At 41.7% G+C, this 13,612-nt stretch overlaps 1 protein-coding gene across 1 annotated transcript in view; it reads left to right on the top strand.

The window, feature by feature from the left end:
- The window catches only part of LOC311033728 (ATP-binding cassette sub-family C member 5), a 65,033-nt gene extending 51,964 nt beyond the window's left edge, over window positions 1-13,069 (top strand). The window contains exons 23-29 of the mRNA XM_084041340.1: window positions 2,841-2,930; window positions 4,655-4,847; window positions 5,175-5,334; window positions 7,241-7,319; window positions 8,027-8,140; window positions 10,275-10,439; window positions 12,120-13,069. Of these exons, the coding sequence (XP_083897466.1) occupies window positions 2,841-2,930; window positions 4,655-4,847; window positions 5,175-5,334; window positions 7,241-7,319; window positions 8,027-8,140; window positions 10,275-10,439; window positions 12,120-12,224 (906 nt within the window). The 3' untranslated portion in view covers window positions 12,225-13,069. The remainder of the gene's footprint in view (window positions 1-2,840; window positions 2,931-4,654; window positions 4,848-5,174; window positions 5,335-7,240; window positions 7,320-8,026; window positions 8,141-10,274; window positions 10,440-12,119) is intronic.
- Window positions 13,070-13,612: the final 543 nt, after the last annotated feature.

The raw sequence follows: 13,612 nt of genomic DNA, 5'->3' as shown, positions 1-13,612 counted from the left end.
TTGGCAAAAATGGCAGATATACAAGCTCATAGCGCGACACCGAGTGCTGCACTATGAGCTTGTAGATCTGCTATTTTTTTTAAATCGTGAAACTTTTTGCTAATCTTGGAATATATATTCTTTAAAGCAAACATTTGTAAAAATATTTTGTTCCAGTGACAAAGATTTGAGTTACAAATGTTCGCTTTAAAAAATATTCAAATATTCAAAAACAGCAGATATACAAGCTCATAGCGCGGCACTCGGTGCCGTGCAATGAGCTTGTATATCTGCTGTTTTTGAATAGCCAAAGAAATCTAAAATAACAGAGATGCGTTCCCGGATTGAATGGGATAAAATTGGAGCATGCACTTATGAAAAAACTTGAAAATATGAAATATGGAGGTTTACGGTCCAAGGTTTCTGTCTGACAGCGATGATATATACAAAGTACATGCACGTACTGTATTCAAGATAGGGGGGAGGAGGGGGGGTAGTGTAAAGGTTATAGAAGAGGGCTTGTGACTGGAATGTTTCTCGTTTGAAATCCCACATTAACTATTCAAAAGACAGGAAAAAGAGAAGGACTTTCCGGCTCTCCTCTCCCTCGATGATAACTTTCAAGGTGGCCTTGAATAAGACATGTAACCGTGCTCGTCACAGGAAAACGGAACAGAAGGCTGTTGTTGTCGTGTTGTGTAGCTATACAAACATGAATCGGGGGCATTTCTTGAAAAAAAAGGAGAGCGAGCAAAACGAGCGTGAATGCGTGCCAAAGCAAAAACTTGTCCCTGCATAAATAAAGGTTTAGCCCATTATGACCGGGAAAGCATCTGTGTCATTTCAGATTTTAGCTGTATAGCAAAAAAAATAATAAAAAAACTCTTAGGATTCAGAAGGATTTAGTGGTTCTTAAAAATTAGCAGATCTACAAGATCACAGCGGGTCACTTCGTGCCAAGCTGCGAGCTTGTACATCTGCTATTTTTTAACTTTTTATAAGTGTTTTTGAACTAATTTTGAATTATTTAACACAAATCGTCTCTTCTCGGGGGGGGGGTCACTCGCACAAAACATTTTCAGATGGGAGTCTGCGGCCAAATACATATATCATCTTGGGGGTCCTTGACACGAAAAAGTGTGATAACTGCTGATCGGCCTCAGGTCTTAATGTGTCATTTTTTGATTTGAGCTAAAAATGATTACACTTTGGCTATTCAAAAATAGCAGATCTACAAGCTCATAGCGCGGCACCAAGAAAATGTGTGCAAATCTTTGAATATATATATATTATTTTAAAGCGAACATTTTTAAGTCAAATCTTTGCCTCTGGGGGGTCCCTGGAACAAAATATTTTTAGATGGGGATCCGCGGCCAAATACATATCATTTTGGGGGGTCCTTGACATGAAAAAGTTGGAGCACCACTTATAAAGCAACATTAACTTTTTCAGAAAACTGTTTGTAGGATTTAGAAGACATTTTGTAGAATGGGCCTCAGGTCTTAACGGGTTAGAAAACAGCTTGCCCAGACACAGCACTATAAAAGAATGCATCTTCTTCCCTCTTTTTGTTTGGCTCTTTGGTGGTTTTGGCTTTATTGCAGTTCTTGTAATGCTGTGTTTATTATTCCTTCCGCTGTTGAACCGCCGTGGGGCGCGGCTCTCTGCCGTGAGAGAGCCATGAATTGAAATTGATTCAACGCACGGTAAAAAAAAAGAGCCGTATCAGCAAATCCGGCCCCGTCGGGTTGTAAATTTTGATCGGTTTTACGGCTCGTTCATTGTAGGGGCGTCGCCGCGCACTTAGATTGAGAGTGTTTGGTAGTAATTGGGCCTGAGGGTGTTAATCATTAACCTCTCTCTCTCTTTCTTTTTCTATTGTTCTCTCAGGCTCTCTGTCGCTGTCGTTATAGTCAACAATTTTCATGAATAGCAGATCCATAGGCTCACAGCAAGTCGCCATGCAACACATTGTGAGCTTGTGGGTCGGCTGTTTTCGCTGTTTGTCGTACAACGAAGTGCATATTATAGGGCATATTAAACCACTTAAACCCCAGCATTCGTATTCTGGGGAACAGTGAACACCGTCACAGAAAATGGCAGATCTACTATAGCTCACAATGTGTTGCTTGCATGGTGTGTTGTGAGCTTATAGATCTGCTATTTTTGAAAATTGGTTGACGGAGACATTAATGACAGTCACGGAGAGATCCGGAGGGAACAATAGAAAGAGAGATAAAGAGAGAGAGAGGGTTTAATGTTTAACTCATTCACTGCCAATGATGTCTTTTGACGTCTTTTTTTAAAATGTATTTTATTTCGCACACAGAACTAGGAGATAACGTGATCCAACGATGTACTGCTCCATTCACTTCCTGGTTTAAGCATTTGGGAAATATTCTGTATCTCGGCTCCTGTGTTTTACTATGTATTTTTTGGCGAAACATGCTATTTTCAACGGCGTATGACAAGCGAACAGGGAGGTTGCGATGACATTTTTTTTTTTTTTTTCGCGGAAGCACAGTGAAACCCACTGTGATTAGCAACCATCAGGGGATCGATCATACCCGAGATAAATATTCTGTGACTACTTGAAAAGGGTAAGAAAATGGAAAAATCGCTGGCAGTCTGGGCTCTGTTTATTTATTTACTCTGGCAGTGTTTCAGTGGATGAACACCCTCAAGCCCGACTACTACCAAGTTATTTAGAAGATGTTTAATGTAGAGTGAAAACGGAAAAGACACTAGTATACAGTCCTGAGGGACTCCGGTCAACCAAGTATAGGGCTCGAGTTGGGTTAATGTCTGGTATCATAGTCAATAATTGGGTACTTATCTCTCTCTTATCTCTTCTTCCCCAGCTGACTGGCTTGTTCCAGTTTACCGTGAGGCTCCTGTCGGAGACGGAGGCTCGCTTCACATCGGTGGAGCGGATCAATCATTACATAGAGGTAAGAGCAGCACGTATATCGTATGGCCTGTGGCATACGATACGGCTTCGCGCCGCATTTCGAGCTTGCAGATCTGCTGCTTTTGATTGCTCTTTTGTGACGCTGTAGTACGATCAAGTAGGGCAGGGGTCTTCAACGTTTTTCAGGCCAAGGACCCCCTAGCTGAGAGAGAGTTGAAGCAGGGACACTCCCTCTCTATATTGTTTAAAATTGTGTTTCAGATTAAACTTTTTTTTTCCTCTCTACACCTTATACCTCTTTGCCAAAAATAGCCGATCTACAAGCTCACAACGCCTCTTAGCTGAAGTTCTCCTCAGAAAAGGGATGCTAGGGTTCAAGTGGTTAATGAAAAAAAGAAAATCATATCACACAAATATTTGGTGGCCCCCCCTTGTAGTAACTCTGAGGACACCCTAGGGGTCCCGGACCCCCTGTTGAAGACCCCTGAAGTAGTGCGTTAATTTGACGAAAAAACACAAAACCGTAGAATATGGAGATAGGAGGTGTCTGCCTGACAGCAACGATATCCATACCATAATGCACACATAACATGGACACACACACACACGCACACACACACACACATACACACACACACACACACACACACACACACACACACACACACACACACACACACAGATTAAAGGAGGACTCAAGCTCAGGGCAGTCTCGGACAGCCGTGTGTGTGCGTGTGTGTGTGTGCGTGTGTGTGCGTGTGTGTGCGTGTGTGTGCGTGCGTGTGCGTGCGTGCGTGCGTGCGTGTGTGTGTGTGTGTGTGTGTGTGTGTGTGCGCGCGTGTGTGTGTGCGTGCGTGCGCGTGTGTGTGCGTGAGAGTGTGATAAGCCTAGCAGGAAGCAGATGGAGGCGAGTGTGTGCTACGCTACACTTCACGGCACATGACAGGGCATTTTTCGCCTAACAGCCATCAGACCGGAAAAGGCGATCAATTTGTTCTTGCCAGGAGACGCTCCTCCTGGAACGAGCAGATCTGTGAATTACTCTGTTAACACTGCAGGGCAGTTGGAAGGTGTTCACAGCTAGGCCTGTGACATTTATTAGATAATTGCCCGATCAAGCAATTATTTGAGATAAATCACAGTTATTCTTTTTTCCATAATCGTCAGAATAGTTTTTCCATTCATCTGTTTAAATTCACCCGTTGATAAATGTTCATACATTTCTCAACCATTTTCAAAAATAGTGGAATTAGCAGATCTACATGCTCACGACGCGTCGCAATTTGAGCTTGTAGATTGGCTATTTTTCCACAGTTTTAAAACCTTTTTTAAGTATATAATTATGAAATATGTGGCCTGTTTTGGCCACGTTACATTATTCATTTTGATTATTGGTACCGGCCATTATCAGTCATTTGTGTGTATATTTAAATTATTTGTCATAGGTACCCTGTCAAAGCGTACTTACAGTAATTATACCAACGGTATGGTAAAAGAGCGACTTTATTTGAATCAGTATGGCAATGATCCGTTCCGCAATGGACATTCCTCAGGTCAGTTTAGATACACTGTGCAATTTCTGTTTAAAAAGCCTAAAAGGCAAAGACAAATGTAATTTGTTTTGCATGTGTTCCCATGTTAAATCCCGAAAACACAATCAAATCTTTAATTGCAATTCTTTTTTTGTATGACAATTCATTTTCAAGCAAAATTGCATGATTGTTGTGACCTCTATGTATCGCTCTCTCTCTTTTCTCCTCCCAGAGTTTGGAGAGCGAGGCTCCCAGACGGGGTCCAGAGCCGTCCGCTCCTGCCCCCTGCTGGCCTCACCAGGGAAGGGTCTCCTTCCAGGACGTGGAGATGCGTTACCGTGACGACCTGCCTCTGGTGCTGAAGAAGCTGTCCTTCGACATCCAACCCGAGGAGATGGTCGGCATCGTGGGCCGCACCGGCTCAGGTACGAATGAACTACCCCAACATGAACAGCAAACCACATGAACTCTAGCACAAGGGTTTCCAAACATGTCAGTGACGCGACCCCCTCAAAATAATCATATTTTAACTGGGGACCCCCCACCCTGACAAACACTTGGAATTGTTGGCATTACATTTAGTTTGACTCGGTTCCACAGATAAATATCGTGGAAAATAGCCGATCTACAAGCTCACAATGCCTCGCACTGACTGAGAGGCGTTGTGAGCTTGTAGAGCTTGTAGGGCTTCTTCTCTGAATATATCTAAACCTTCCATAAAACTCTCCACCATCTTTGCACGGTGTCGACAGGAAAGTCGTCTCTGGGCGTGGCTCTGTTCAGACTGGTGGAGCTGGCGGGTGGCTCCATTGTCGTGGATGGACTCAACATCGCCCACATGGGTCTGGAGGAGCTGCGCAGCAAGCTAGCCATCATCCCCCAGGAGCCGGTCCTCTTCATTGGCACCGTCAGGTAGTCCACTCCACCCATGACAATTTGATCCCATACTCCAGATGATCCGGTGTTGCCATGTCCGCTTATTAGAAGCGACTTTGGGCTTGATTTTCTGTGAAGTCACTTGTAAATATTGGTAGTTGTGGGGTTGCGTTTTATTTTGGGGGGCTTGTGTGTAGTTGCATATTTGGACTTGTTTCCTTATGTTGTTTAAACCAGTGGTTCTCAAACATTTTCGTCATGTCAAGGACCCCAAATTAATATGTATTTGTCCATGGACCCCCCTATCTAAAAGTATTTTGTGAGCCCTGTATCAGATTTGTGTTGCTAGAGTGTTTAAAAAAATGTTCAAGATGTTTCACTTTTCTTTTTTAAATAGCAGATCTACAAGCTCACAACGCGTCGCATCGCGTTGTGAGCTTGTAGATCGGCTATTTTCAAATATCCGATGCTCACGTGGCCTATAGCCGCTTCTTTTGGGCTTGTTTTCATAGACCTAGTTGCTCGTTTCTCTCGCCACACTGTCCAGACCCTGTGAGAGGGATATTCTTGTGGCTTCAAAACATAGGTTATCAAACGAAGGTCACCGATTACAATTACCACACTGGCAGGGACTATGTCATCATCGCTGCCAGGCAGAAACCTTGCATCTCCATAGTTATTTTTTTTCCATTTCCTGAAAAGTAGTGGCTTTGGACATACAAGGTTTCCACAGAGATAATATTCTGTATATAGATACAGTACATAATTAGCTTTTTTAAAGTGCTCTTGTGTGACTACTTCAGAGGGGGTTTGAAGAATGGTTCGTAGATAGATAGATACAGACAGACAGACAGACCTCTATTGATCCTGAGCCAAATTCAGTTGTCATAGTAACACCGCAGTAAGGATGAAACAAAGATACAGGTATTAGGAACAAGAACAGAATTAGTAGTCACAGTAGTCACACACATAGATAGAGTAACAATATAATATAAAAGGCAGTATAAAAATGACTTAACATGATCCGACCTGGCCCTCTGTGCCCTGGTCAGGAGTGTGGAGTGTATAAGCCAGTGGTTCTCACACTGTTTCATGTCAAGGACCCCCAAATTGACACTTATTAGCCCACGGACCCCCATTTGAAAAGACATGCCTCAGGGACCCCCATAAGAGAAGATCTTTACGGCTCTAGCAGTGATTCTCAACCATTTTAATTTCAAGGACCCCCAGTTTGACATGCATATTAGGCTACGGACCCCCATTTAATGCCATTTCTATCTCTGGGATCCCAATTTATATTGTAAAATCAATATTAATTTAACTCTGAGAGTGTACAAATGGAACCAAATGGACCCGTTTGGTTCCATTTGTACAATCTCAGAGTTACAGACCCATAAGGGTCCATTTGGTTCCTAACTATCCATCATTTAGCTGGGGACCCCCTGGAACTCCTTCAAGGACCCCTGGGGGTCCCCGGACCCCACTTTGAGAACCAATGGTATAAGCTATCATTGGGTGGACATAGAGCGCACACAGAACCTATGCCTCTATCAGCAATGAGAACAGATATTATAAATAGAATGACCTGGCTGTCTGCACCGGACATGAGTAAACATAATAGGAAATCTGTCACAGTAAGATGGGCTTATAGTAGTTAGTTATGGGTATGAACAATAACATGTATCAAAGTGTACATGTACAGGTAGGCATGTAGATATACTTTAAGTGCCTATATGCAGTGGTGGAAGAAGTACTCTGATTTCTTACTTAAAGTAAAAGTTGCAGTACCACTGTATAGAAATACTCTGTTACAATACCTGTATTCATACTTTTACTTGTGTGTAAAACTACATAGCATTGCATGTATTGGTGGGATAGCCGCTGGTTAAATAAGAGCTGTTGTTTTCTAAAGATCATGACTGTGATTTTTTTTCCCCAACAGGACCAATTTAGATCCATGGTCTCAATATTCTGATGCCCAGATATGGGAAGCACTGGAGAAGACCCATATTAAAGAGATGGTAGGTGGAATAATGGTTCTTCTTCTTCTTCTTTATTTTTAAAATATTTCAAAAGATTTTCACACCAAAACAAATGTAAATAGTGAAAATAGTAAAACGGGACATTCTGCATAATGGTACTTTCAAGGTAGGGTAAGTGATTTACTTTGGTTAAAATAAGTGTTAAATAGCTCTATATTCTGATAGTAGGTCATTGCTATAGAGTGTTTGTTCAGTAAAAGGAATCTCCCATGTCTCTCCAGCTCTTTTGTTAAACAGAACATGCATTTTCAGTGCTCTCTCCTGATTGGCTTAAATGTTGTCACCTACCTGAAAATGTACTATATTCTGTTTACTAAAGAGCTGGAGAGACCCCTGTGACCGAACAAACGCTCTGTAGCAATGATTACTCTCAGAATGTAGTACATTTTTTAACAAATACATATATATAACCAAAAAATCACTTACCCTACCTTTAAGTACATTTTGATGCCAATACTTTTGTACTTTTTCTCAAGTAAACTTTTAATACTGGACCTGTACTTGTTAACAGAGTATTTCTGCATTGCAGTATTGATAATTTTACTTAAGTAAAACATTTCAGTACTTTTCCCACCACTGACTCTGGACCAGAAAAGCTTTGGGAACCCCTGCACAGTAGTAAGAAATGAGCTCTAGCTTGTCATAATAACCTCATTCACCATGTCTCCACCATGCCACCCTCTCAGATCAGCCAGCTGCCACACTCCCTCCACTCAGAGGTGACAGAGAACGGAGAGAACTTTTCAGTCGGAGAGAGACAGTTGCTGTGTGTCGCCAGAGCCCTGCTGAGACACAGCAAGGTATGCCTGATGCCATTTAATCCATTTAGACCTGGAAATAAGCCTATAATGTTGTTATTATACCTTTCAATCCGGGGGAAAGCATCTGTGTCATTTTAGATATCGTTGCTGTCGGGCTAAAAGGGATAGTTCACCCCCAAAATGACTTTTTTTTCCTATCGATTAGTCACTCCATGGAGACTTGAATGAATGGATATTTTTTTTGTTTTTGTCGCATTCCTAAGCCAATAATTTGATGACCAGCAGCGGTTCCGGTAGGAGACACAAAGAGTCTCCTTTGTGTCTCCTACCAGAACCGCTGCCTATACCGGTCTGCTGGTCAAAACTAAAGAATATCCATGAATTCAAGTCTCCGTGGCATGGGGGGGTGACTAATTAATGGAAAAAGAGAGATTTTTAGGGTGAACTATCCCATTTAACCTCTTATCTCCATATTCTAACTTTTTGTGTTTTTTTGCGTAAATTGATGCCCTTCTTGATCATACTACAGTGTCACACAACAGCATCAAAAGTAGCAGATCTACAAGCTCAAAACGCGGCGCGAAGCGACGCGTTTCGAGCTTGTAGATCTGCTACTTTTGATGCTTTTGAATTTTAATCCTGGAAAGTAACGGTTTTGGATATATGAGGTTTCCACCCGACAGAGACATTTATTTAAATTTTTTGGAATAAAAAAATGTACGTTTTTCAGTAAAACCTAGGTTAGGATTTAGAGGGCTTTTCTTTTTTAAATCGGCCTCAGGTCTAAAAGGGTTAACACTTAGATTCCACAAAACATATTTTCGGATGTCTCACAATAACTTGTTCCACCAAGAATTGGAGTTTAATTCTAGAACCCAGGAGAAGAACTGAAAAAAAAAAAAAAAACATAGCCTTGTATCCACACAATTAATTCACATGGCACTGCATGCTGTTCTAAAGAGTCTGCAGCCTCTGCGTGGCTTAACATTGCCACCCCATGGCTTGCATTGTAACTTCACCTCAAACCACTGGTTTGATAACAGGCCAAATGTGGATCAATAATATGCATTATGGGCAGCCTGGGGTTGTTTTCCAATATGTACACTGTAATAACATGATTGATCTTAAACAGGGTGTGTGTGGGTGTGTGTTTTTTTGTTTTTGTTAAAATAAGTGTTAAATAGCTCTAGGTTCGGACGGCAATCGTTACTGTCGAGTGTTTGTTCAGTAACAGGAGTCTCTCCAGCTCTTTAGTAAACAGAAAATACATGTTCAGATCGGTATACCAATCAAATCTCGTCAGGAGAGAGAACGAAAGTAATGAAACACAAAAATGTGCATGCTAACATGGAACTGGAACACTATGAAATTGAAGCTGATAAATGATCTTTGTGGAGTTCTCTCTCCTGATTGGATAAAATTGGTACTTTTACTTTGCTGGAGTATTTCCAATTGTCTATACTTTTACTCCACTACATCTCAGAGGCAAATATTGTACTTTTACTCCACTACAATTATTTGAAAGCTTAAGGTGCTAGTTACTTTGCAGATATTAATTATTACATTATAAAACATGCGTTAACCACTTCAGCCTTATTTTATACCTAGGCTATTTGAAAATAGCAGATCTACAAGCTCACAATGGGTCGCATCGCGACGCGTTGTGTGCTTGTAGATCTGCTATTTTCAAACCTTTTAGTACTTTTACTTTTGGTACTCTAAGTACATTTTGATACCAATACCTTTGTACTTTTACTCAAATACATTTTGAATCCCGAACTTTTACTTGTAACGGAGTACTTCTACATTGCAGTATTGATACTTTTACTTAAAAGAATAGTTCCCCCCAAAAATTACTTATTTTCTATGGATTACACACCCCCTGAAGCCTTGAATTCATGGAGATTTTTTAGTTTTTGTCGCATTCCTGAGCCAGTAATTTGATGACCGTGTGTATTTTCGGTAGGAGACACTTTCAGTGTCCTACCGGATACATTAGCCGGTAGGAGACGGTAACCACATTATTGGCTTAGGAATGCGACAAAAACAAAAACAATGTCCATGAATTCAAGGCTTCATGGAGTGTGTAATTGATCGAAAATAAGTCCTTTTTTGAGTCAACTACTCCTTTAAGTAAAACATTTGAGTACCCCCCCCCCCCCTCTCTCCCTAGATCCTGCTGTTGGACGAGGCGACGGCGGCCATCGACAACGAGACGGACCGTCTGATCCAGGAGACCATTCGTACTTCCTTCGGCAGCTGCACCACCCTCATCATCGCCCACCGTCTGAACACCGTGATGAGCTGCAACAGGGTCATGGTGCTGGACAACGGCCAGGTCTGTCCAAGATGTTACTCCCCCCCCCCCTCCTCCCCCCGTGGTATATAAACTAATTCCCCAAGTCAAATGAACCCCCTCTGCTTTAGCCATCCGTCGCTTTAACCCATTCAATCCGGGAACAACGCGTCTCTCTCTGTCACTTGAGATGTCTTTGGGCTACTCAAAAAATAGCAGATCTACAAGCTCATTGCGTGGCACCGAGTTTGAGCTTGTAGATTGTAGATCTGCTATTTTTTTGAAAAATAGTGAACAATCTTTGAATATATATAATTTTTTGAAGGGATTTTTTTTTAACTCAAATATTTGCTTCTGGGGGGTCCCTGGAACAACATATTTTGAGATGGGGGTCCGTGGCCAAATACATATAATTTTGGGTGGTCTTTGACATGAAACAAGTTTGGGAACCACTGATTATAACATACGTTTAAAAAAAAAAAAAAAAATGTTAGGATTTAGAAGAGATATGTAGAATTCCCCAGAAGCAAAGATTTTAGTTAAAAAACTTCGCTTTAAAAATATATATATTCAAAGATTTGCCAATATGTTTACGATTTTTCCAAAAAATTGCAGATCTACAAGCTCATAGCGCGGCACTCGGTACCGCACTATGAGCTTGTATATCTGCTATTTTTAAATAGCCCAAAGAAATGACACACAGATGCGTTCCCGGTCTAAACGGGTTAAGTGATGGATCGGATAAGACAGCACGTATTCAACTTTTCATGGTCACTTGGCACTGGGGGGGAACAGAGCATTTGCAGTCTGTGTGAGTGAGGCTGAGGGGCGAGTGCAGAACGTGAAGTGCATGCCCAGTGACCATGGTTAACATAAACTTGGTTCGGAGGTTTTCTTTGCCTTATACTGCAAACATAGCCAGCTCCACACACCAAGGTCAATGTATTCCCAGGCATTGAACCACTGCTGTTTACCACGTGTGAACTCTATACTTAAGTACTCTATAACTAAGTAAACTAATACTTAATTGATTATTTCCCCTCCGCACCAAATCTCCGATCGCCCGAACTACAAGCTCACAATGTCGTGAGCTTGTAGATTGGCTATTTTTTTTCGGTGAATGTTCCCCAGAGTAGTACTGCAAGGGTTCAAGTGGTTAAAGGTATAGGGTAAGTGATTTTCTTTTGTTAAAATAAGTGTTAAATAGCTTTATATTCAGATAGTACTCATTGCTATAGAGTGTTTGTTCAGTTACAGGAGTCTCCATGTCTCTCCAGCTCTTTATTAAACAGAAAATGCATTTTCAGGTCAGGATACCAATTTTATCCAATCAGGAGTCAGAGAACTCAGACACGATACAGATTAACACTATAAAAATGAAGCTGATAAATGGGTACTCTCTCCTGATTGGCTGAAATGGTGTCACCTACCTGAGAATGTATTTTCTGTCTTATCAAAGAGCTGGAGAGACAGAAAGACCCATGTTACTGAACAATCACTCTATAGCAATGAGTACTATCAGAATATAGAGCTTTAACCTTTTAACAAAAACCTTTTTGTTTTAACCAAAAAAGATCACTTACCCTACCTTGTACGTTTTCTTTAAAAGAAAATTGCCCAAAATAGGGAAGCCATGTAGTTAAACTTCCAGTCAAATATTTGTTATAATTCAGATTCTTTATGCTGACATACATTTGTTTGATTCTCTTTGTATCACCACAGATCTTGGAGTTTGACAGTCCTGCCGCGCTCCTGGCAGATGAAAACTCCAGATTCAGGGCCATGATAGAGGCGTCAGACACCGCACTGGAAACAAACCAGTGCTGAACCCGTGACAATGGCAGAAACATGGCCGGCTAAACCGAGTTGCACAAAAGTATGAGTCCACCCAATCCTGCCATTGAGTGAAAGTGTCCTCTGGATGGAAAAGAAAAAAAACAATGATATATTTGTATATATATAGTATATCGCTACTGAGATTAATGATGTCTATTGATTTTAAAAACCAAAGACCTTATGGCGATCACGTTTCCAAGAGTGAAAAACGTGGTCGCGGACAAATCTAACTATGCAAAGAAACACATGTTAGTCGTCTTTTCTTTGCAAGCGGCGTCACAATTTCCCAAGTGTGTTTCTCTCGAAGGCCAAAGGATTTAGCTTCAAGCAAGACGGAGCGGTGTCTCTGACAATGGCACTTCATATTCTATGGATATAATACATGGAAGTATATCTGTTTGCGGTGCTTCAAGGACTGATTCCCACACACAGTAGCTATCTCCACGATGTACTGTATGATAATCGACCAGTCTCAGAATTTATTTCATAGTTTTTTTTTTAATGCTGGCACAGAGTATGACTGTTCAGTCAATGTGCAGATAAGAAGAAAATCATGCCTCCATTGATTCACATAGTGGTGTGTGTGTGTGTGGGGGGGGGTTGTCATGGTGGTTGTCTCCACCATGACAACCCGATCACCTAGAATTTAGTATACATTGCACGGAGTGGTCATTCCGTGCATAGACAACTGGAAAACCCGAAAATCCGTGCAGAGCCACCTCGCATCTCCCCCATTGTGACTAAACCATTGGTTCTCAAAGTGGGGTCCGGGAACCCCCAGGGGTCCTTGAGGGAGTTCCAGGGGGTCCCCAGCTAAATGATAGATTAGGCACCAAATGGACCCTTATTGATCTGTAACTCTGAGAGTGTACAAATGGAACCAAATGGACCCTGACGGGTCCATTTCATTCCATTTGTACACTCTCAGAGTTAAATTGACATAGATTTTACAATATATATTGCGGCCCAAGTGATAGAAATGCCATTAAATGGGGGTCTGTAGCCCTAATGCATGTCAAACTGGGGGTCCTTGAAATTAAAATGGTTGAGAATCACTGCTAGAGCCGTAAAAAATCTTCTCTTATGGGGGTCCCTGCCATATCTTTTGAAATGGGGGTCCGCGGGCTAATGAGTGTCAATTTGGGGGTCCTTGACATGAAAAAGTTTGAGAACCACTGGACTAAACCATTTCGGAGGGAGCGAGCTAAAGCGAGCGAGTTGCCGTCCCGAACGTTGCGACATTCCCTTGAACCTACCCAGCGCCGTTTGAGTTATGTACCGATAGGCACAGAATTGTACATTTTGTTGTGGGGACTGCTCTGCTTCCAGGTTTTTCCGGTTTGCAACTGGTTACGCCCACCGCGGGGACTCGTCATACA

The sequence above is a fragment of the Gymnoscopelus microlampas genome (genome assembly GCF_963454915.1).
Source record: "Gymnoscopelus microlampas genome assembly, chromosome: 18".
In the NCBI taxonomy this organism is placed as follows: Eukaryota; Metazoa; Chordata; class Actinopteri; order Myctophiformes; family Myctophidae; genus Gymnoscopelus; species Gymnoscopelus microlampas.
Note: the sequence above shows the minus strand (reverse complement) of the source record. Positions and strands in the feature narration are given on the sequence as shown.